Source organism: Electrophorus electricus, chromosome 10 (genome assembly GCF_013358815.1).
Source record: "Electrophorus electricus isolate fEleEle1 chromosome 10, fEleEle1.pri, whole genome shotgun sequence".
Classification (NCBI taxonomy): domain Eukaryota; kingdom Metazoa; phylum Chordata; class Actinopteri; order Gymnotiformes; family Gymnotidae; genus Electrophorus; species Electrophorus electricus.
Genome location: NC_049544.1, coordinates 12,933,354 through 12,956,404, shown reverse-complemented (window position 1 = coordinate 12,956,404; position 23,051 = coordinate 12,933,354). Strand labels below are relative to the sequence as shown.

General features: G+C 37.1%; 4 protein-coding genes across 10 annotated transcripts in view; 3 read left to right on the top strand and 1 right to left on the bottom strand.

Moving 5' to 3' along the window:
* Positions 1-2,162: 2,162 nt before the first annotated feature.
* elovl4a (ELOVL fatty acid elongase 4a) lies at positions 2,163-8,837 on the bottom strand. 3 transcript variants are annotated; one of them, XM_027002882.2, is made up of 7 exons: positions 8,585-8,837; positions 7,495-7,585; positions 5,972-6,159; positions 5,721-5,801; positions 5,050-5,221; positions 4,447-4,574; positions 2,163-3,744 (listed from the first exon to the last, which is right to left on the bottom strand). In XM_027002882.2, exons 2-7 carry the CDS (start codon positions 7,559-7,561, stop codon positions 3,433-3,435), a joined length of 948 nt encoding a protein of 315 aa, XP_026858683.2. In that variant the 5' UTR covers positions 7,562-7,585; positions 8,585-8,837; the 3' UTR covers positions 2,163-3,432. The 3 variants fall into 3 exon arrangements, with proteins under 3 accessions (XP_026858683.2, XP_026858701.2, XP_026858692.2); XM_027002900.2 differs by having other exon boundaries at positions 7,495-7,577; XM_027002891.2 differs by lacking the exon at positions 8,585-8,837 and adding an exon at positions 7,941-8,565.
* Positions 8,838-9,451: 614 nt separating this feature from the next.
* On the top strand, positions 9,452-12,443 carry dctn3 (dynactin 3 (p22)). The gene is made up of 7 exons (XM_027002808.2): positions 9,452-9,588; positions 10,156-10,240; positions 10,324-10,410; positions 11,168-11,251; positions 11,541-11,599; positions 11,736-11,795; positions 12,049-12,443. Exons 1-7 carry the CDS (start codon positions 9,493-9,495, stop codon positions 12,133-12,135), a joined length of 558 nt encoding a protein of 185 aa, XP_026858609.1. The 5' UTR covers positions 9,452-9,492; the 3' UTR covers positions 12,136-12,443.
* Positions 12,444-13,167: 724 nt separating this feature from the next.
* ttk (ttk protein kinase) lies at positions 13,168-21,526 on the top strand. 3 transcript variants are annotated; one of them, XM_027002787.2, is made up of 25 exons: positions 13,168-14,329; positions 14,848-14,937; positions 15,108-15,330; positions 15,455-15,561; positions 15,790-15,933; positions 16,115-16,229; positions 16,329-16,407; positions 16,495-16,595; positions 16,697-16,793; positions 16,922-17,027; positions 17,150-17,372; positions 17,470-17,576; positions 17,718-17,861; positions 17,967-18,118; positions 18,482-18,621; positions 18,710-18,812; positions 19,095-19,187; positions 19,297-19,454; positions 19,625-19,776; positions 19,885-20,009; positions 20,092-20,166; positions 20,368-20,544; positions 20,653-20,749; positions 20,898-20,980; positions 21,141-21,526. In XM_027002787.2, the coding sequence occupies exons 2-25, from the start codon at positions 14,850-14,852 to the stop codon at positions 21,222-21,224; spliced, it is 2,973 nt and encodes a 990-aa protein (XP_026858588.2). In that variant the 5' UTR covers positions 13,168-14,329; positions 14,848-14,849; the 3' UTR covers positions 21,225-21,526. The 3 variants fall into 3 exon arrangements, with proteins under 3 accessions (XP_026858588.2, XP_026858578.2, XP_026858597.2); XM_027002777.2 differs by having other exon boundaries at positions 13,168-14,937; XM_027002796.2 differs by lacking the exon at positions 16,115-16,229 and having other exon boundaries at positions 13,168-14,937; positions 16,304-16,407.
* A 706-nt stretch (positions 21,527-22,232) lies between these two features.
* The window catches only part of bckdhb (branched chain keto acid dehydrogenase E1 subunit beta), a 46,867-nt gene continuing 46,048 nt past the window's right edge, over positions 22,233-23,051 (top strand). For all 3 annotated transcript variants that reach the window (XM_027002217.2, XM_027002226.2, XM_027002237.2), the window contains exon 1: positions 22,233-22,439. In XM_027002217.2, the coding sequence (XP_026858018.2) occupies positions 22,241-22,439 (199 nt within the window). In that variant the 5' untranslated portion in view covers positions 22,233-22,240. The remainder of the gene's footprint in view (positions 22,440-23,051) is intronic.

The window sequence follows — 23,051 nt, the reverse complement described above, 5'->3', positions numbered from 1 at the left end:
CTTTAAATCAATGAATGGTCTCCTCCATTGTCTCTGCACGCACGCGCGCGCACACACACACACACACACACACACACACAGAGGGTTGTGGGGTGCTGGAGCCTATCCCAGTGGCACAGTGTGCAAGGCAAGAACTGACCCTGGACCGGGCATACTCCATTGCAGGTCTATAGAGGGGCGGGGTCAATGCTGTACTGCTGCACCCTGTGCACATACTCCCCGTCTCAGATGATATCATGGGCTAAGATGGATTTCAGCCCTTTATCTCCACTGCAAGCATAGTTATGTCAATTACATTTATAATCTGGCACATTTTGTGTTAATAAATATTATAATATCCAGTGTGTATAATAATGCAAGGGGGAAAAAAAAAAAATAATAATATATATATATATATATATATATATATATATATATATATACACATACACACACACACACTGCTATATACTATATATATATATATATATATATATATATATATATATATATATATACTATATATATATATATATATATATATATATATATATATATATATAGTATATAGCAGTGTGTGTGTGTGTATATATATATATATATATATATATATATAGTATATAGCAGTGTGTGTGTATGTATATATATATATATATATATATATATATATATATATATATAGTAGTCCTACAGCATGAATTAAAGTCTGATTGTGTACACGAAAATAAAATTATAAAAGCAAATGAGAAGAGTCACATGGCCATATGTGACGGAGAATGGCAGCCAGCTGGTAGCTATGATAATGGATCTACAGCAGCTTGGAGGTGTGAAGCACTCCACCTTTATGAGTCTTAGAGACTCAGTGATTATTACATATTTCATTTTTATCATGGCCATTTGCAGTTTTAATACAAATGCTAAATGAACATAAAACTATATACAGAAGGATTATGTGTTTCATAGATTTCAGATATCCTGGTTTGCATGTACTTTATGAAATGTTTTTCATATTTTTAGCAGTGCTGATCTTCATCTTATCTATACTAGAGAAATGCGACACTTTCTCAATTTGTTATAGAATAGGTTACAATGTCCAAAATTAACAGGCTTACAAAAAGCTTTAAAAAAGTAATTTGTCTAGTTTTCTGATTTACAAAACTGCCTGTGTACCTATACCTTTTTCTGTATTATTCACTGTATGTAAAAGTGAAGGCAGTAACACTTAGGGTGCAAATGATATGAATGGTGTAGTATGGAGGTCCATCAAATGATGGCTCTCACATGAGTAGACGGGGTGGGGTTGGGTGGGGTGGGGCAGCCAGACGGCTGCAACAGCTGTGTACAGTTGCCATGGGAACCTTTGTCTCTGATGCATATGAGGAGGAGGAGAGGTAGGCCTCTCTGATTGGTCCTTGGAGACCTTCATATTCTTTGAGTGATAGACATAAAAGAAGTTGGCTGAACTCTGGGGAAACAGTGCAGCTGCCTTGCTGGATTGGGGTTTCCTTCTGGCAGTTCATACAGGAAGAGAGTATGAATAGTGAAGAAGTGGTCATTTACAGAGTTGCAACAAAGAGTGGGATTTAAATTGAGGGTTGTGACCTTTGGAAAAGAACAACGGGTAAATAAGAACTTAAAAGAAATATCTAATATAAATGCATATACATGTAGCATAATCTTAATATAATGTATTTTAAAGACATTTGCTGAAATATAGTGATGGATGCTTTCTAAGTTAGGTTGTATAATGAGAGATGTGGTGTTGGGATGCTGTACTGATACTCCTCCTTTAGCAAGATTTAATAAGTCTTGCCTCAGTTGTTTTTAAGGGAGAATAGCAAGTATGAAAAAAATAAAATACAGAAAACAAGACATAACTGTAGATGTGGTTGCTTTTAAGAGCATTTTTGATGGCTGGCTAATTATCACTTAAGATATTTACCACAAATGCAGTCAGTCAAAATGGATCAAACTCACTAGCCCAATAGTAGGACTACACCAAAGTGTCTGATGTAGACACTTACATACCATACAAAAATTTAAATTCCAATCCATTTGAAACCCCATCTTCCTTCAGAAGAATGTTCAGATACTACTGGCATCATTTATGCATATATATGTACAGTGGCTTCTGTTACAACATATTTCCAAACTCTGTCACTTAAAAAAAAAAAGGAGATGTCTTTTGGATTGAGAAATATTTCATGATACCCATTTTATTTTTAAAAGCACAATGTACAAAATAGCACAGCATATACAACATGAAAAACAATTATTTGAGAACAATAACACAAGTGCACTGCATTTTTTTATATTTAAAATGGAAAAATTATGACAAACAGCAGTTTAAAGACCTCACTGACATACAATGGGATATTTCAGATGAATGCAGGCTTCAGAGTGCTTCTGTAGATATTTTTCACCCCAACTTCAGTTAGCCCACCTAAATATGACAACAGTAGCACTTCTCTAAAATATGTATGCACATGGTCTGATCATTTAATGTGAAAACATTTCCCATATAGCTTCTTGGAAAAATGTAATTTTACAGGAGCCAAGTGTCACATAGTTCTTGTTAAATAAAACTAAGACAATAATGTAATTATGCAAAAAGTCTACAAGTAAGTAAATAAATAAGTAAATAAATTAAATAAATAATATGGAAAATCACATTTGCTGAATATGTAACTTCTAGATATAAAACACCACAATTTAATACTTAATTGTAAATTTTCTGATTTAAATATTCCATTTGATAATGCTCGTTTTACCATTTTTTTGTACAGCAAAATTTCCCAATTGCACAGAACCCTACAGTGCACAGGGTACTCCAGGGCCGGCATTACGAAAAACTCCCCATATATTGTAGGGTCACAAACATTTCTTTGAAGGAGTTCGATAAATAATCAGCAAGTCATTGAAAATGTTACATAATAAAAAGCAGAGATTGTTGCTACTGAAGCATGTGTATAGGGGCATGTCAATGTTTCTTACATCATACTGAGAGACCGGTCTGAAAATCTAAGATATGAGGATTAATATGACAAAAGACATAAGGCAGACACACAGCGGCAGATAATGAAAATGACAAGAAAAGTTACCAAAATTATATCATGCTTTAATAGAGAATTGAAGCCCTGTTGCTCAGGGGTTAGGGGTACTCCATTCTCCTTACAGTACTGCTTATGCATCAGCATAACACTGTAGGAGGAGGGAACATAATTTGTTCTCATCAAATATTTCTAATCAGATCCACCTGGTCTGATACTGGCAAACACCTCCTACATAGTGCTGTAAACCTCACAGCTTCCTCCAAACAGGCAGGTCCCCATGCCAAGCATCCCTTAGCAGTTACTAGTTTTCAACCTCTGTTCCATTCCTTCTCAAGGTTTATGGTCCTAGCAGCATGTGTATGGAAGCCTGCCTGTTTCTACCTCTCGTGCCCCCTCTGCTCTAGTCACGCTTGGCCCTGGCCTTCCTCTTCCTCCTGCCATTTTCTGCCACCAGAGGCTTCTCAACCACCTTGCCAGTCACTCCATTACTAGCCATCAGAATTCCATTAGCAGCCCCATTAGACAGTGCCTTGCCTGACTTGGATGGAGCTTCACGACGAGGTTGACGACGGTACGTCTGGTAGTAGAAGTTTCCAAAGAGGACAATGAAGGTCAGTGCATAGCCAATCAGACACCAGTGCATCCATTTAGGGAAGGGGCAATCAGTATAGAGGGACAGAGCAGTGTGGCCAATGGTAACATGGAACTGGATCTGGGGAAAAGGGTAACAGGTGCAAAGTTAGTGAAAACTACTGAACAAATGACAAACATTAGTTGTAGAATGAAATTGTTGTGGTGCCCCAAAATAGTTTAGAACTGCACTTCATAGATGATGGGTAAAATATGTTCCAGTGAATCAACTTGAAAATGAAGTCCCCACCATGAAATCAGATCTTTCATTAAACATTTGACCACTGTTTGCAGCCTTCTTTCAGCACGGCTATGCATCAAACAAACCTAACACCTCCAGCTCCCCATCCCCACTCTGAAAAGGTGCCGTTTCTGTTTCTGTGTGTGCACGGATTTGTGTTGCCACTACTCTTATAAATGATTGTGCCTGTTACCAGTGAGTCAGCATGGTTGGAAATTCCATGTGAAGACTCCCTGATGTCTTGTAATAAAGGTATTTAGCTGAACCCTTTGACTGGTTTTGAGTTTTTGCTTACTAAAGATAATTTCCAATTTGTTTAATGAGTCTACACATAGTCAAAGTCATTTATAGTTGTATTGGTAATTAAGCTTATTGTTTAACTGGTAATCTTGTGTAACTGGTGTAAGTTCTTAAGTAAATGTTTAGATTCATCAATAGGGAAAAAAAGGAAGTCACAACTGGTAAAATATCAAATCTTAGTGATTTATAGAGCATAAGCAATATTGGACTATTTCAGTCAGAACAAACAATAAAATAAATTACCATTTGGATAATTGTCAGATATTTCTTCCACCACAGGTATTTCTGGATCTTTGGCCCACAAGCAGCCAGCCCGTAATAGAGATACATAAGGACATGGATAGCTGCATTCATATGAGCACCGAAGAATGCTGAGCGGCAGAGAGAGAAAAAAATATTAAAATGATATTACAATATAATACCAAATGCAATCTAGAACTCTGTTGTAGAAATTTTCTTGCAGTCTACGGTAGTATGGTAAAATGTTTCAAAAGACTACTACAAAGAGCAAAAGTTATTTAAAATGGCTTTTTTGGAAATTAGTTTGCAGGGATCACTAAACGCTTGCTTGCTCACACAGACACACACAGACAGATGGTTGTGGGGTGCTGGAGCCTATCCCAGTAGGCAGGAACTGACCCTGGACCAGGCACCGGTCCATCACAGAGGGCTCATACATGTCATATGGTACTGCACGTCGATTTAATACTTTTTACACCAAGCTATTAATTGGCCAGACTCCTATCCCATCAATTACTGATTTTACTAATGCCTTCACCAAAAGAATTGCACAGCAGTTATAGATAAATATTATATTTAGAACTTAGATGGTTACTGAATACTTACACTGGCCACCTGCTACCCACTTGATGCCAATCCACCAGAGAGTGAACATGGTGCAGTGGTGATAAACATGCAAAAAGCTGACATGATTGAACTTCTTACGAAGGATGAAAAACACTGTGTCCAGGTACTCTACTCCCTTTGAGACAAAGTACCACCATAGGGCTGCTGCCACCTGTATAGAAAACATTAACAATAAATAGAAAAAATACACAATGTACCTGCCATCTCATATCCATTTCATCAAGTTTAGTTTGTATTTTTACCATCAAGACAAATACATACATTATCCACAATAGTCTTGTACTCTTTAGACTTTTTTAAGCCCATGAGGAAACATCTCGACTTACAATTAGTGCCATTTAAATAACATAGTAAAAAATAACCACTGGAAACTATGATGACCCCTGATTAATGCAAGATGGATAATCTGTGGCTCTGGCAGTGCCAACGTGTGTGTGTGTGTGTATCTATGGCAGTACTAGCGTGTGTGTATCCATGGTATCACAGATCACTGAAACTGAGCTCCCTTCCACTGCCACACTGAATACTCTCATTCGCCAGAGAAAGAGGGATCGTATTGCCTTGTTTCCCATGGATGGCTCACCCATGGTGACAGTCATAGGATCGCTGTTGTTAATTACATCAAAGCCCCTCTGCAGGAGCACACTCACCCTCACTTCATTTGGGTCATCTGAGTAGTCCACTGGCTGACAGAGGTAGCTGTAGTTTGCTGCCCGTGCTGCCAAGAAGAGCTGAAACAGAAGTAAAATAGACTCAATGTCAATGAAGGTCAAACACAGAAAGACTAGTTTTAGTAACTAGTGCAGATAAGCAAGAGGACTATAGTTAGAACTAGAATTGTCATTTCATCTATTGCCTTAAATAGTTAAGACTATTTATAATACTCATCCAGAGAACTCACCTCTTTGAAAATGAAAAAGTTAAGAATGACCATGCTGAAGTTGTAGACAATAAGGGTCTTCCTGAGCTGGAAGGGCTCCCTGTTCCTCATGAACTTTGGCCCAAGCCAGAGAAAGAGTAGATAGGAGGAGCTGATGGCCAGCGTTGGGAGAGGGGAGTCCATCAGTGGCCATTTCTCCACACGTTTGTCTGGAACCAGCAAACATTTATTATGACTTCACTTATTACTATTCCCCAAGATGGGGAAGCCCCATTTTATATATGGAGTGTGAGCTGGTACAGCTTTTGATTTAAAGGTATTAATATTCCATGTGTTAGGCAGATGAATAAGAATTTGCTTATTGGGAATGTGTAGGCTATGTTTATCTGTTTTTCAGAAATGTAAATTTGGATAACTTACAGTATCCTGCCTTTCAGTAAATGAAACACAAGCCTTATATGCCCATGCCATGTTTTATAGACCATAACCATCTGTTACCTGCCCTTTCTGTTTATGAGGCTTACAAAAGTGACTGCATCTTGAGGTAATCCTTCTGAAGTCTCTTTATGATATTTTTGAACACATCTATACCTACATCCTGGATAATGTTCTACATCTATTACACAGTGTCTTCATTTACAGCATTTGGCAGATGTTCTTTTCCAGTGCAACATTAAAAGGATGGCAGTATGTGTGCTACCTGGGATCTGAGCCCATGACATTGGCATTTCTAGCGCCATCTACATGTTACCAGGTGAGTTTCAGGAGCTATTGCTATAATAATATCTTGGATAGAATCTGGTGGATTTGCTCAAATTTCCAGCCACCCGTTATCTAGCTTTACTAGCAATGGCACTTTGTTAGTCTTCTGCTTAAGAGAGCAGCATCAGTCTCCAGATCTAAATGCCACATATAGAATCAACTCTATAACTTTATTTATTCTTCCTGATAAACTAATAATACCTCAATATAGCCAATATAGCCATTAAAAAAAACATTAAAAAGCCAATTGTTAGATTACTTAGAGTCCCCTAAAATGGGCAACAGTGTATACAAATAGCTATTTCTATTTTTTTCCATGCGATATTGGTGTAAATTTAGCATAACAGACATTGTTTCATTCAAACTTTTATAGGGTGTCAGATGCATGCAATCACTATAAAATAGTGCACTGTGGAAAGCTAATGACTTAAGATATACTGTCTATCCTCTACAGGTAGCAAGGGCTCATTTAAGAATTGTTCAAAGTGGTCACATACTGTTATTATGACAATCAGTGACAATAAGTGGTGAGGTATATTTGTTCAAGGAACAGAAACATAGCCTATAATTACTAACTGATAGAGATGGTAAAGATTGCTTACTTGTTTCAGCAATCCTTCATAACCTATACCTTAATAATACATCTACCTAAAAAACTTCATAGCAGTCTCACGGAAATCCAGATAGTAGTAAATTATTTCCTTATTTGTACTCCCAAGTAAATAATGCATCATGTTCGCTGCATTGTACGAGTTCATGAAAAAGAAGAAAACAGTAGTCACCTGCAATAGTAAGGCTCCATTTGTAGAATTCAATAGTGTCATTGATGAGGTGTGTCACAATATCCATCTTTGTAGCTCAGGTCCTAATTATCTTTCAGTGAAAGTGAACAAATAATAGGATAGATAGTTAAGATACCCACAGAACTGCCGCAGTAACAGTAACGGCCCATTTTCTCTTAATGGTTGCACCTCATGTGTCCACAAATTTAGCTGTTGGTTAAACATTTTGGATGCATTCTTAAAAAGTCTGAGATAGAACTCTCTTTGTTATGAACCTTCTGTTTGTATTTTGGAACTCTGTCATACATTATTGTCTACTTGTTCAGTCACAGCTTGTACCACAGGTTCTCTTCTCATTCACTGTATGGTTGCAACAGGAAGCCTACAACTTCATGAAGAACGAAAAAACTTGACCCTGTAGGCAATTAGGCCTATAATGTAATTACCTGATGTTCTCCTACACACAAGTAAAATGTTTGTTTGGTCACAAGATGGATATTTTATCGCGAGAGGGAGCCTGATGGGGCCTGCAGCACAAAGGCAGGTGAAGCATGTGTCAGCAGACAGCCGCAAAAACCTAAGGATAAATACAGCTCAAGTAATTACTGAAAATCCGTAATCCCGGTGAACGTGAGGTCTGGTCTTATCCTTTATACCGGCGTTTTAAAGGCAATGAGATTCAAGTCGTTTACAAATAGAAGACGTTGGCTGGCTATCCCATTCCTATTTAAGAGGCCTCCATAACCAGAACCAGACGGAGTCCATGCGTTAAAATCGGCACCAGCTATATGGCCCCATATAACAAATTACGTGGTCAAGCTGCGGTTTAGAGAACCTCTTAATTTAACACGCACTTAATGAAACACGCAAAAGATATGATAAAGCCTGAAACAAACGTGATGGTGATAGATTATATAATGCTATCGTTGCAATCGGTTCAGTTTCATCAAGGTGGTTGATTCGCCTGTGTATTGACCACTTGACAAAACGGTTCCTGTAGAATTCGGCATTATAACGGAACCTAGCAAAAACTAATAACGGTCGATTCGTAGCCGATGGGCATGTGTTCTTCATTTAATTTTATCCTTACCGTACTGGGATTAAAATCCTGTAGTAATGACATTCAGCACAAGGTCATGCGACGCAAATATTCCGTCGATGTTGAGAAACCAAACGTCACAAATAAAAGAGGCTCTCACTTAAATCCGGATCACTGAAACATTCAGCACAAAACCAATGTAAATGTGCAGAGCATTCATTGTAGATCTAGACTGACATCACTCAGCTTGCGGCTGCGGTTCTCCCGTCGGTCCTCTAGAAACGGGCAGTGTAGAAAGGCGAATTGCGCATGCGAGTAGTACTGTCATTAGAATTGTTTCTCCAACTCAAATCCTAAGATTAACTAGCTATTGATATAACCTTTAAAGTTTATTCCTAGACTGCATCGAGCAACCCAATGACCGGTACAACTGTATGATACGACACGGCCCTGTTCTACCTGTTCTTTTTAATATAGCCTTGTTCAGATTTCATAGTATGACTAATCTGTAAGCCTCCTAAATAATATAAATAAAATTAACGAGTGATAGCTAAATCGTGTGCATAATTTTAATTAGGATAAATGTCGACGGCGTGAAGCAGCCGCGTTCTATTATATTAGTTATATAAGATACCTGTCTGGGAATTATTTTGTTGCAATTGCTATTGTTAACGTTATTGCTTAGTTTTTCTATTTATGCCTCAGTTTATAATGACCGTAATAATAATAGCGACCTAAGCGTAATATTGCTTTTCTTCAAATAACGATTGCTTTTTTAAAGACAAAAACTGGTCTAGAACACATAGTAGGAAGACATGAAAATGCAAATTAAAGAAACAAATATGAGAACAAATGTGGGAGATGCACTTAAGTGTACACTGTGGTGCATGCGATGCAGAGCGATAGAAGAAGAAAAAAAAAAAAAAACGTCATTTCCGGCTTTGAGTACCAAAGGCAAGATGGATGGAAGCAATATTGATCATTTGGATGCTCGTCTTAATGTTTTAGAAAAACATGTTTATGGTGAACGTGTACGAAGTAATAGACCTTTCAAGGTAATGTGGTGCAAGCTTACTTACATTTTTATTTCTGTATTGACAACTTAAGATGTTACGAATCGTTTCCCACGTAGCCCCCAGAGGCTAAAAATAATGTAAACAGCCTAGCTAATCTAAGTAATTATTCGCTATAGTTAACGCTAGATATTTGGTTCCATAGTTTCTGTATTATTTCCTTCAGTTTGGGTAGTTAGCTAGTTATACATTTCAGTCACAGGTGACAAATGTATGTAATTAGCTTTTGGCGAAGATAGCTAACTAGCTAGCTAAGGCCATGATCCGCTAGCTAGCTAAAAGGTTGCAGTTGTCAGGGCGTGGTGTAGCTAGCTAATTATACCACTGCGATCTAACTTGGTAGTAAAAGGCTAGTTAACTTTCTAATTAGTTACCTGCATAATTAAATCCATACATCATGATTAACTAGGAACGGCGTAATGACGAGGTTTTCTAGATAGACCTTTTCCGTTTTGGATGACTTGCAGGCTATGCTACAGTTGTACTAAACAGTGCTTCGCATGTTTGCCAACGGTGTTTATCCAGACTGGCGTATTTTCCCTATTTCAGTGTAATGAATCTCTGTCGAGAATAAACACTGCACTTGCAAACACGGCAAACAAGAGGGAACGTGTCAAGATTCTTCACAAAAAAAGTGAGGGTAGACAAATTTGTTACTCATTACCGCTTTAACTTTCTCCGCCGCAATCGTTACATCTTTTTATTTCTACTTACTAGTTGAAGATCTACTGAAGTACCTAGATCCACAGTTCACAGATTATATTGCTGTGCCAGATGCCATGAAACTGGAGTTTATATTAGCAGGTGAGTGATTTGTCGTTCTAAAGCATTAATAGGAGAGGTACTGAACAAAACCGTCATTTTCTCTTGTGAAGTCACTGTGGTTTGGTAGTGTTTCATCATTTTCTTAGAATTTAGGGACAAATTGACCCATGAGTATATAACAGTAAATATGCAGACAAGATGCATGTAGATATACTCGCCTGAATGATTATACATTTGCCCTATTTAGTTGTATTAACATTAAAGATGAGAAGCTACTTGCATGACTAGGTGTGGCACTGCTCATCTGTCCTGGCTGCTTTGAAGCATGAGCTGTGCATCTTGTGGATTGCTTGTTTTTGGTGGGAGATTTGCATTTTGTGGCCTTTTATGATTACACTGTCAAGCAACATTGCTTTGCAGTACTTTCTCTTTTTGATTTTCAGTAGCAGATATTTCAAGGCTTTTATTCACATCTTTGATCTTTTTTTTTTGCTACTAAAGTATAGTTGCTTTCTTCAAGTAAGTTGGTCATTACTAGCTTGTTATGCTAATGGTTTCTTCTTTTTCAAAGTAATTTTTCCCTCATTGATGGCACTCTGATTCCAGTGAATATCTTATTTCCTTTTGTAAGTTGCTTGCTGTCCTTTCAGAAAATTATAATAAAAAAAATACATTTTTGCAATGCTTATGGAGGTTAAACATCATGTGGCATATTCTTTAATGTTGATTAGTAATTCATTTTTTTAAACATCAGATAAAGCATGTTAACACCTCTTTTTTTTCCTGCTGTTTGCAGAGGAGGACTTCCTGCGTTCCCAGGCTGCCTTGCTGGAGCTAGTGAATAACCTACAGCCTTTGCTGGATAGCAGTCACATTAAAGGTATGATGACCTTTTATCTGTAAAGCCGTTCATACCTTTGATAAGAGGCATGTCTTTACTCACCAATCAACTCTTAGTGCTTCACTGTAAAAACACTATGGCTTTTTGTACACACAAGTACGTTTTTTTGTTTGTTTTTTTTACAATGACTGAGATTTTATTTTTTAGCATAGATGTGCTGTTCCTTTTTTGTATATTTTTTAATGATGCAATGCTATATTTTAACCCATACAACATATGCAACTGATGAAACCTGAACTTCAGAAATGCTTTTGCTTGGTTAACACAGCTGTTCCAGAGCTTGCTACCAAAGTTCAACGCCTATCTGAAATTCACATCAAACAGCAGGTAAGTAATGTGCACAGTTAGTCATGGAGGGGCCACAGCACAATTTATTTTTATTGCCAAACTGAATATTCACTGTGGAGTGTCCAGTTGAGGTGCAGTAGCTGGCTTTTGGGTATATGCTATTTATGTTTTGTAGGACCAAAATGAAGAACTATCTGCAGAAGTGAAAAGGTTGTTTGAAGAATATAACAAAATGGTATCCTTGCTTTGTTTGCATAAATATCTGTGTTAATGTTAAGATTGTGAATAGCAAATAATACAAATGTGAAAACATACTTTATTCCATATTATCCTTTTTGAAAGCACTTGTGGTAATCATGTAATTGTAGAGCTGCGGTTACAGACAGCATTATTTTTTATACTACTGATATTTTTGTATGATTTATATTATTTAGATATAAATAGTAAGAAGATATAAAGGCAGCCATCATTCCTTAACACTTGCACAGATGTTTCTCCTGTCAAAACAGTTTACCCAGTGGGATGAAACTCTACGGAAATTGGAAGCACCTAAACAAGGCCAGCCAATTGAATAGTGTAATAATACTAAATGTTCCATAGTCCTAATTTAATTCTGTCTTTTCTCTCATACAGTTGCTACTTATTTTGCTTATTTGCAACTTAGATGTGTCTTGTACTTACTCTAGGTCATTGTCTTGAGTAATAAAGCATAAATATTACTGAATTAGTCATTACTGTCTTGTACTTGCATGCTTCTTGCTTTATACTCAAATAGTAAATTACACTAAAGCACTGTAATGTGAAATGTTTCCTAGACTTTGAGTAGATTGTGTAGAACCACTTAAATGTCTTGTCCAGATTGTCCTAAATGTCTTGTTTCTGATTGATTTGATTTTTGTCTTTCTTTTCAACTCTTTTTATTGATGAAATACCTATGCTGCAATGAGGAAAAATATTTAGAAAAGGTCAAGTTTTTCTTTTTGAAAATTTCATTTTATGACTAATTCAATTTGTTGAAACTATATGATTTTTCGTTAAGCACAATGTTTAAAGCCTTCTTACATAGGGCAAACCTTTTTGTTAAAACCACAGAATGCCCAGTTTTTCAGTGCAAATTTAATCTACACAGTTCTACAGTTTTGAACTAGACAGGCTGCATAAATTGTTTTAAGAAATATATTAACAATTTGCAGTTGTAGGTACAATGTATCGAAAAGAATAAGGATATGGTGTTTGGCTTTCTGCTGTATTGATCCTTAAAAATGTTTTAGGAGTTGTTGATCACTCATTTCCATCATTAGTCACTGACTTCTGTGTTTGCAGGTACTGGTTCATTAGTAAATTTACCAAGAAATGCTCTTGTTTGGAGGCTAAACCTAGGCAGTGTGGGAAAGGTTGAGCCCTTTCTTCCACATCTTTGCCAGCTTTGTGCTTCTTTTTAGATCTGTACTTTGTGTAGGGTGCTCTTTTATTTTCCTTATAAAATTCTCAAACTATGGTACCATTTATAAGTGCATTGCTGTGGTGATCAAAGGTTTGACTTATTTACAAAAACTACACATTGCTTAAGTTTGAGTTTTTTAATAAGAATGTGGTTGAATATTTACATTACCAAAATTAATGGCAAAGTAAAAAATAAATTTAATGTAACAAATAAGAAAACTGAAAACAGTAATTAACTTCAAAAATGAAAGTTCCAGTAACAATCATAAAGCTCTCAAAGCTTTATTTTTCCTACCTGCTCTGAAATCTAGAATTAGTGAATCACTGATACTAGGGAGGAGTGGTGTAATTTGAATCAGTTTAAATTAAAAGCATTTTGCTTCAATGTAATCATAAAATAATTATCATTTACATTGAAAATCTAAATGGTACAAGCTAGGCACAAGTACAATTTTTGATGACTGTATTTTATAATAATTTTACCAACTCTTAACATGTTACTTATATTAGGCCCTGACTCAGACACTTAAATGCACAAAACATTTGAACATATACATTGAACATTTAATACCAGATGTATTGATTCACATGGTAGCCATATTTGTTTATGAAATCTTATCAAACGGGTAGCAGTTTTCTAAGCAAGGCTGTTTTTAAAGAAAATGTCAATACACTACAAAAAGAATTGTCATACGCACTCAAATGGGAATACGGCAAATTCTGTGGCGATAAGTACACCTCTCTCCATTCACTCACTAGCTAAATTCAGAAATGTTATATAACGTTATATTAACTTCAAAACATTTCACGTAGCCCTGTGTTTCTGCAAATATCGGCTCCTGTACCACAGGTTACACAAATATCCCATAAAGCTGATGGAAACATGGATTTACATTTACAGGGCGTGGCACTACGTCCCATGCAGTACTTGTAATGAACAAAATGGACTGAGAAGTTTGTGCTATCTAATCATTGTCGTCATATTGTGTCGTTAACTTTTTTTAAAACAACAAAAGCTAAAAACTAATTAGAGACCAAAATGTATCTGTGGCATTTTAGAGTGATTTGTTCACGCAGTAGATATATTTTTGTCTGCTTGTATTGGTCCACTTTTTCAGAAAGCCACTAGATGGCGTCTGTATAAGTGGAGCAAAAACAAGGGCGGAGTCTCCGATACAAACAGACCAATGAAGAGGCGAGATGTGAGGACGTGGGCAAGTTTGAAAGTTTTGTTGAACAAAACAGACTTGTCCATACGTCTCGCATAATACTAAATATTGTTCACACGTTACATAGATATATCTTTGTGAAATACTCCTAGCAGCGGTAAGTTTGTAAAAATGATAACACTAGTACGAGCATTTGTTGTTATTACCACTGTGACTGTTGGCTAGCGTTAGTTGTGTCAGCAACGAGCACCGTTCAGCATTCGCTAACCTAGCTAGTTATTTAGCTACATTGTTAGCGTTAGCTCGGTAAGGCTTCTGATTGAGCCTCTGCTATGTTAAAGGGTTTGGTTATGCTCCAAATGTTTATGTGGGTGACCATAAACAGCTAACTATAGGTTATGTTAAGTGGTAGCTGAATCTGTCCCAAGAAGTCAAGACTCACCAGCTAGCTTCACATAAATGGTCGCGCTAGCTACCACATTAGCGGAGTAACGTTGGCTTAGCTACATTTTACTGATCAACGTAGATTCAAATATATTACAAACTGCAAACCAGTCCTCTCTATTTAAAGAGGTTTTTTTGTGTATATAATATCACAAAGACACATCAGCAAAAAGTGATTATGTCGGTGCTCGATGTGCTGATGTAAGGGGAGAATGATTATTCATGTTTTAGGCATGGATGATGACGAGAACACTGATCGACAGCTGCAGATAGCCAAATTGTATCAGAAGCTGGAGAAGATGAAAAGATATTATAACGATGGTGATTATTATGAATTATTCCAATTGCACTATTCGTTCAGCTATCCATAATATCATGTTGTTACTTGTTTTGCTTCAGAAAAACCAACGAAAGCTGAATAATATAGTTAGGTAACTGGCTAGACGTGTTAGCAAAATTCCTAATATCGTAATAAATTTCTTTCCTTATAGATGACACAGACAATATTAACCAACTCATCAGTTCAAATTCACCAGAATCTTGCCGCACTTTTTTGAGTAATCTTGAGAAGAAGGGCAATCCTCACACAGATCCTACATTTCTATCCAAATTAATTGATTTCTACACCCGAGTTTTTTCAAGCATGCCATTAGGAAAATTCAGCCAGAATGTAAGCTATGCGAGGATGCTGGTGAAATTTGCAGAGCTAAAATCGTAAGTCACTGCTTGTCTGTCCTAAATACTATTTTATTTCACAGTATATAGTTTGAAAAGCACATACTGTTGTTGAATCTAATTTGATTTATATTAAGCCAAAGTGATCTCCCCCTTTCAACAGTATTCAGGATGTTAACGAGGCACAGGATAGTTTTGAAATAGCAAGATCCCATTGCAAGGATTTTGCCTTTGTCCACATAGCTTATGCTCAGTTTGAGCTTTTGCAAGGTAAGAAAATATATAATGTTGCCATCAGACTAATGAACTACCATACTTGGTGTGTCATTTGTTAAATGTTACTTGAAATTAATATAATAAAGTATTAATGTGATCATAATTTCAGTAATGCAGCAAGTGGTGGTGTGCATTTTTGAATTTAGCATATTAGCTTTCAGGTGTGTTTATTGCAGAAAATCATCATATGGAGTTAATAACATTTGTGGAATGAATGAACAGGTAATGAGAAGAAAAGTGCTTGGATTCTTCAGGAGGCTTTTGAAATGGGGGCTAAACCATCAGAAGTTTTAGAAGCTGCAATGCAAAATCTGAAACTGGGCAGACGTCAACTGTTTTCCCAAGAGAATAAAGAAAATTTAGCAGGTTTTTAAGAAGAATTTTATATCTCTGTCTATGTAGTAATTATTCATTTTAAGATGTTTTTAAATGTATTTATATGCACAGTATTGTGTATTATTTATGCAGTGTATGTATGTGTTTAAAATAGGATAGGAAAATCTATTGACATGGTGTTTAAATAACCACAAAAAATACATATTTTCAGCGACTGCACTTGAAAATGCAAAGGAACCCATGAAAAGCAGATTAATGTCTAAAGGCATCTCCAGAGCATCAGATGAATCAGATGATTTTCATCTTGCCAGTGGTTTTTCTCTAGGGTAGGAAACAAATCAAGATATTATCTTGCATAACATTGTTGTAATTATAATGTTTTTGTTTTTTCATTTGTAAGTTATTTTGCAAATCTGGAATTACAGAACTGAGTATAAAAACAGCCCCCAGGATGACCTCCCTGTCTGGCAATATGGCTCAGAACGCAAAAGAGCAATGGCCATGGTAATGTTGGAAATGAGGTTCGGTCTTATTCAAAGAAAGAACTTGACATGAGGATATGCATGCTAACTGATTGCTTTATCTCTTTAGCCTGGGAGGATACCAATGGTGCCATTATCTATACCTGAAAATGAGAATGTTGACATTGTTTCCAAACCTGAGGCTTCCAGCTACAGCAGCAGTTTGTCTAGGTGAGAATGTTTTACATCTATATAATGCATCATCTGTCATGTTAAAATGTTTTTCATTCCATTTTGCCCAGAACTGACAGATGTTTTTTTTTTTTCTCTAGGTCAACATATCGCTCAAATGCAAGCTTTGTTTTGCCGCTGTCTTCTGCAAAGAAGAATTCTGGAGATGGAGACTCTTACAACCTGCTATGTCTGAAGGTATGAAAATTCAGCTATACTTCACTTTTCTAATGATGACAACTGAACATAAGGATGCTGAATAGTTGCACCTAATACCTGTGAAAAGGTTTGCATGTAGTTATGGAATGACGGATATTTTTGTGCAGCCACTTATTAGTCCAGAGCCACGGCCTTGGGAGGACACTAGTGACGTGGACTCCACCACAGCACTCCTTAATAGACCAGAAAGGAAAATAACCACTAGATTGGATGGTAATGCTTTAACATTTTTCTTTTTGATAAATGTCAATCTGACTAGGTCTTTTTACTAATAACCTTACCATTGCATTATTTTCTATTGTTGATGGAGCGATTCTCCCTGTTCCTCTTTTCAGACACCACTGACAACATTAATCAAATCATAAGCTCAAGCTCTCCCGAGGCATGCCTTGCGTACCTCACAAACCTGGAGAAGCAAGAGGACCCTCGTGCAGATTCTGCTTTTCTCTGCAGGCTGCTGGAATGCTACTCTAAAGTGTTCTCTAGACTTCCCCTTGCACAGAATAGCAAAACTGAAAGCTATGCTCGCATGCTAGTCAGATATGCTGAGTTGAAAGGGTATGTGACTGGAGCTTGACTGAAAAAAATCCTTGTGTCTTTCCATGCTCGCATGCAGAAATTTCTTGTAAATCTATTGTTGCTTGTCTTTCTGTAGAATTGAAGATCCTGATGATGCTGAGGATAATTTCCTTATTGCTAGAACCAATAGCAAAGCTTTTGCCTTTGTGCATATCGCTCATGCTCAGTTTGAGCTGTCACGAGGTTGGTGTAAATAAAATAGTGATTTTGCTAGGCTGTTTTACATTATACAAATGTAGTACTACATATATTTATGACCTCCATTAGTATCCATAAATAACATAGTAAAGATGTCTCTCTTTTTTCTACATTTTGTTTGTGCAGGTAATACTAAGAAAAGCGCTTCCATTCTGCAGAAGGCTTTGGCATTAAATGCCAAACCTGCTGAACTTCTCCAGATGGCTGTGAAGAATTTGAAGTCTGGAAAAACTCAGCTGCTCCCTACAGAGGATAAAGAGGATGTTGCAGGTTTGTCACTTTTAGCTCCATGTACTATAATCAAAAGATTATCAGATTAACAGATGCTTTATAGCATGCTTTGGTAGATGTCAGTTTGTTTTTTTTCTTTTACAGATGTAGTAGCCACTCACAGTGATAGAGTGGGAAAGGAAGAAGAGTATCCGCTAAGAATTTCCAGAAATGACCATCAACGGAAGTCTTGTGCTGCGGAGAGTTTGTCAGAATGGAGGATTCCTGCACGCATCAACAAACATGCATCTCCAGAGGTGTGATTATGGAAGTGGACTTTCATCACTGGTTTTCCCAAATATGCTAAAATGTCAAACTAAAGACCAAGCATGAATTGTGATTATGGTCATTGGTCTTTATTGTTTGTAATGTAAACAGTTTTATGGTTTTATTGCTTCTTTATTGTTTGTTTTAATTATTACAGAACAATTTAAAATATGTAACAATGTGCCCAATGAAGGCCCAGTATAGGAAGATAAAGGAATAAGATGTCTTCAGTACTACCTCTGTGTAATTGCTGTTAACTTTATAACAAAAAATATTATTCTTTTTGTGAAGTTAAATTCATGTGCTTTATTTTGGGGACTTGTTCATTTAAAATCTTGTGTGGCTGTCTTTAGGAACATAAGTCGCCTATAGATCATATTCCCACTCCACGCCCTCTTAACTCAGTGAGGACTTCCTCTGTGGCTGTGCCACCCAGGTTAAACCCAGCCACCGGCTTCCAGACACCCAACTGCAAAAACCCCCAAACAAACAGGTGTGAACCCAACAGGGCTTTATTAAATTGTTTAACTTTTTAAAAAATATATTATTTTAATCTGGATGCTTTCATTTCTTCTTCCTAGTTTTGTTACACCAGTGGTAAAGCAGACACCAGCTGTTGTGTCTGTTCCATCTACAGCTCAAAGAGTCTGCCATGCTTCGTTACCCTGCACACCACAGAGTCAGGTCTCTGTTGTCCAACAGTTGTCACAGGGAACAGCCGGTTTCACACCTAAACATTTAATTTTGCAATAGTAGAAATCTCCTAATTTCTACACTGGGTGCTCTTAGATCTTTACAATCTCTTTTTATTCAACATTTTTGTTAAAAAAGTCCTGATGTAAGATTGGCAGACACTGTTAACTTTCAGGAAGAAACGATCCTTAATATACACTCCTCTCTGTTAAATTTCAGTTAGTGCAGGTTTGGGGATGTATATGTTCACCACAAATAATATCTTACTTTCAGGGACCTGTCAGTGCCTTCTCCAATGAGTCCATCACAATTAAAGGCAGACAGTTTTTCATTTTGAAGATGATAGGCAGAGGTGGTTCCAGTAAGGTACTGTACCACCATACCACCATAATACTACCTTTTATTTATACATGTTTATCATGCTTGTGGGACTTTACTTTTGGGTGAAAACTATGGCATGTGGCATGTGTTTTAGGTCTATCAGGTTCTAGACCAGAAGAAACAGCTGTATGCAGTGAAATATGTGAACTTGGAAGAAGCAGATACTCAGACTGTTGAAAGCTACAAGAATGAGATTGAGCACTTGAATCACCTACAGCAGTACAGTGACCAGATCATCAAGCTGTATGACTAGTGAGTATGTCTTCTACTGCCTTCATCCCGAGGGCCCCCTGTAGGGCTACCGATATTGGAAGATGAACATCTAGACCCTGTTACCTCTCTTCTCAGCTCAGCCATCATGGAGCCTATAAGACTTGGCACCATCCCCTCATGCTGCATTTTTTTCCTTGCCTGAATTTCAGTGAGATCACAGACAGCTACATCTATATGTTGATGGAGTGTGGCAACCTGGACCTCAACACCTGGCTACGTAACCGCAAGAGTGTCAGCTCACTGGAGAGAAAGTTCTACTGGAGGAATATGCTTGAGGCAGTGCAGACCATTCATAAGCATGGTGACTATGCAAGAGCAACACTTTAATATTGGGGGAAAAAATGTACACACTTGTGTTGGTGCTCTTGGTTGTCATAAGTTTTATTTTTTTTTTAAACTTGCTTCATAGGTATTGTCCATAGTGACTTGAAGCCAGCTAATTTTGTGATTGTGAATGCTTCCTTAAAGCTCATAGACTTTGGCATAGCCAACCACATTCAGCCAGACATGACAAGTGTTATGAAGGACTCACAGGTTAGTACAGATACTAAACTGATACAATGAGTTGCATGTGGTGTGTGTACAGTAGGTTCAGGATTCTGATGCTATCCTCTAGGTGGGGACATTAAACTACATGCCTCCGGAGGCCATTAAAGACACGTCATCTAATGGTGGAAAGCCAAGGTCAAAGGTAAGGTTAGATGTACATTTTCAAACTGATATTGTGTGTAACATGGAAAATGTAAAACTGCGGTATTTACGGATGTTGTATGAGTATTCTTTAGTACTTTGTACAGGTGTTATGCTATGTATTTGTGGCATATATAAACAAGAGAATGATCATTTGCCCAATACCCAATAAACCCATTTACCTTTTTTATGTTAATAATAGATCAGCCCGAAGGGTGATGTGTGGTCACTTGGGTGTATTCTGTACTGTATGACCTATGGGAAAACACCCTTCCAAAACATCACTAACCAGATCACCAAACTACATGCCATTATTGATCCGTCTCATGAGATTGACTTTCCTGACATTTCTGAAAAGGATTTGCTAGATGTACTAAAGGTATGTGTTTTTGTTGGATTATATTTTAAAGTACTGGTTGACCAGTATTAAGTACATCACAGTTTACAATGATAAAACAAAATTAACAAAATTGTTCCCTGCATATAGCGGTGTCTGGTACGGAATCCCAAAGAACGCATCTCCATTGCAGAACTTATGGATCATCCATACTTACAACTGCAGCCTCAGCCACCACCTGAGCCAGGTGACCACTTTTTTTCAGTAGTACACACAAGCAGATCCATGGAAAAAGTCACTGGACATAGATAAAACTGAGTAGTGTATATAGTATACAGTGCGCTAAATTAGCATTCTTTTTCATGCTCAGCGTTGTCCAATGGTCTCTCTTCTAGAACCATGCAATAGTGACCTAAAGAGAATTCTAAATGAGCTGGCTGCCTTACAGTCTCCCAACAGCATTGCCAGAGCTGCTAGTGTGAGTATTCTTCCACTCATTGATCTGTAGTGTGCTATGGTTAATTACACAGATTCATTTCCATTCCAGTTGATTAAAGATGCTTGAACTGCACTTCGAATTCATCAGATGTTCATCAAATATTCAACATCTACATCTAATTCTCTTCTTTTTCTTATAGAACCTAGCAAAAATGTGTAACAGTGGAAGAAAATTGGATGTTTCTGAATGTGTGAAGAGATCTAGTCAATCCTCGTGGAAGTGAAGACTGTTCTGTGTGAATCATTATCTTGACAACATACACCAGCCAGTGGATTGGATATCTTGAGAAAATGGGAGGAGTTATGTTTAATTCTGCATTGGATTTTGCTCATTTCTTTGACTGACACAAAAATGCTAATTTAAGACATTTATTTCTTAAAAAAAAAAAAACCTGTCAGTCTTGATTTTATCCTTAGCAACTTTTGTCACCTAATTTTAGGAGTATACAATTCTCAAATACAAAATCCTTTTCATATTTTTTTTCTCCAAATTTCACCTCCATTTCTGTCTGTACATTTATATATTATGTTCTCATGAATAAACTTACCTTTTATGGTATATTAAATGGGCGTTTGTGGGATTATTCATTTTAAGTTTGAGATCCACTGAAGAGATGAATTACTTTTCATGTTTCAGGGCAGGGTACTTCTGACTAAGTTCAAGGTAAAAAAGACAGAGGAGACAGCACAGTTGAGCTAGTAAAAATGCTCTTTGTTTGTTTTTGTTTTGGTTTTTTTTGTTGTTTTTTTTTTAAAGTACTTATTTCTGTTTGTCTTTCAAAAAGTACAATTTTTAGTAAAGTACAATTAATGATGACTAATCTTTAACAAAAAATGGGTTGTTAAACAATAAAGAGATAACTGACATTGGATTTGATCCCCAAAAAGTCCCAACAGCATCATATTAATTACTAAAGTTTCGTGTTGCTGCATGTTGTAGGAAACTATCTATGCCAAATCTTCTGTTCAAGACAATGTTTTTATAAAGTAAAACTGCAGATCAAACCATACTGACCCACATTTTAAAGGGTCAACTTGCCACTGCTGTGCTGATTTACTATATAAATAGGCTAATCAAATGGAATGACAGTATGCAGTAATACACAGAAATTCTTGTCCTTCAGTAAAGGCTTCACTGGGTGCCGCCACCCACTTTTTTCAACCAATCAGGTCACCCCTTACGTCAGTTTCACTAGTGACGTTGTATTCAACTTCCTGGGTCGGTAATCCTCTTCTTACAATGGCGGCGGCAGCAGCACGGTTACTCCTGAGGAGCGTAAGCTCTAAAGACCCTGTCACCAATATTCATGCAAGTTTGCACAATAGTTTTGGAGTAACACTACTCAAACTCTTCCCGAGCTGCACATTTAAGCCGAAAACGCAAAAAAGACATGCCGCGCACTTCACCTTTCATCCTGACCCCGTCCCAACTAAATATGGTAGGCTAAAGGTCCTTGCTGTATGCCTTAGCTAGCTGGTTAGCTAGCTGTTTGTTGTATACATAGCTCCTTAACTACAGTCTGATTATTTAAGATACCGAATTACCTTCCAGGCCTGCATCTTCACAACTCCTTCGTATAACAGCTGGCTAGATTGCAAGGTTAGGTTAGCTAACAAAATGCAAGTTGTTTGATGCCTTAACCTTACCCTGTGATTATACTGGTTAGCTTGTCTAGAACTAGCCATCTTCCAATAAATCAACACCGTTTAGGGTATTATTTTAAAGTGCCTTGCGCTGGTCCGAAAGCAGATAAGGGCTTTTAGGTACGCATCTGCAAATTATTTAGAGACTTGCATTGGAGCAGTTAGCTGACATCAGTCCTATTGCTGTTTTTTTTTTTTTTTTTTTTACGAGAACCTTTTCCTGTTATAATTTGCAACTCCACATACACAACCGCGTAATGAACCGTTTCCAGAACAGCTAATTATATCCCTAAGATATTTGCTAACCAGTTTTACATGATGCTTCTTTTGTGGCGAACGGCGAAACTAAACTAATGCATTCTGCATTCACCAGAGTTCAGCTTTGATTCGCATAGGTTGAACAGTCA

Coding starts and splice junctions, on each gene's coding strand:
- ttk (XM_027002777.2), top strand. CDS start 14,829: ATGATTATTCATGTTTTAGGCATGGATGATGACGAGAACACTGATCGA. Junction 16,408..16,494: donor GCAAAAGAGCAATGGCCATG/GTAATGTTGGAA, acceptor TTATCTCTTTAG/CCTGGGAGGATACCAATGGT. Junction 20,010..20,091: donor GTGTTATGAAGGACTCACAG/GTTAGTACAGAT, acceptor GCTATCCTCTAG/GTGGGGACATTAAACTACAT.
- dctn3 (XM_027002808.2), top strand. CDS start 9,493: ATGGATGGAAGCAATATTGATCATTTGGATGCTCGTCTTAATGTTTTA. Junction 11,252..11,540: donor GGATAGCAGTCACATTAAAG/GTATGATGACCT, acceptor TGGTTAACACAG/CTGTTCCAGAGCTTGCTACC. Junction 11,796..12,048: donor TTGAAGAATATAACAAAATG/GTATCCTTGCTT, acceptor ACACTTGCACAG/ATGTTTCTCCTGTCAAAACA.
- elovl4a (XM_027002882.2), bottom strand. CDS start 7,561: ATGGATATTGTGACACACCTCATCAATGACACTATTGAATTCTACAAA. Junction 6,160..7,494: donor ATGGAGCCTTACTATTGCAG/GTGACTACTGTT, acceptor TGCTGGTTCCAG/ACAAACGTGTGGAGAAATGG. Junction 5,802..5,971: donor ACTTTTTCATTTTCAAAGAG/GTGAGTTCTCTG, acceptor CTTCTGTTTCAG/CTCTTCTTGGCAGCACGGGC.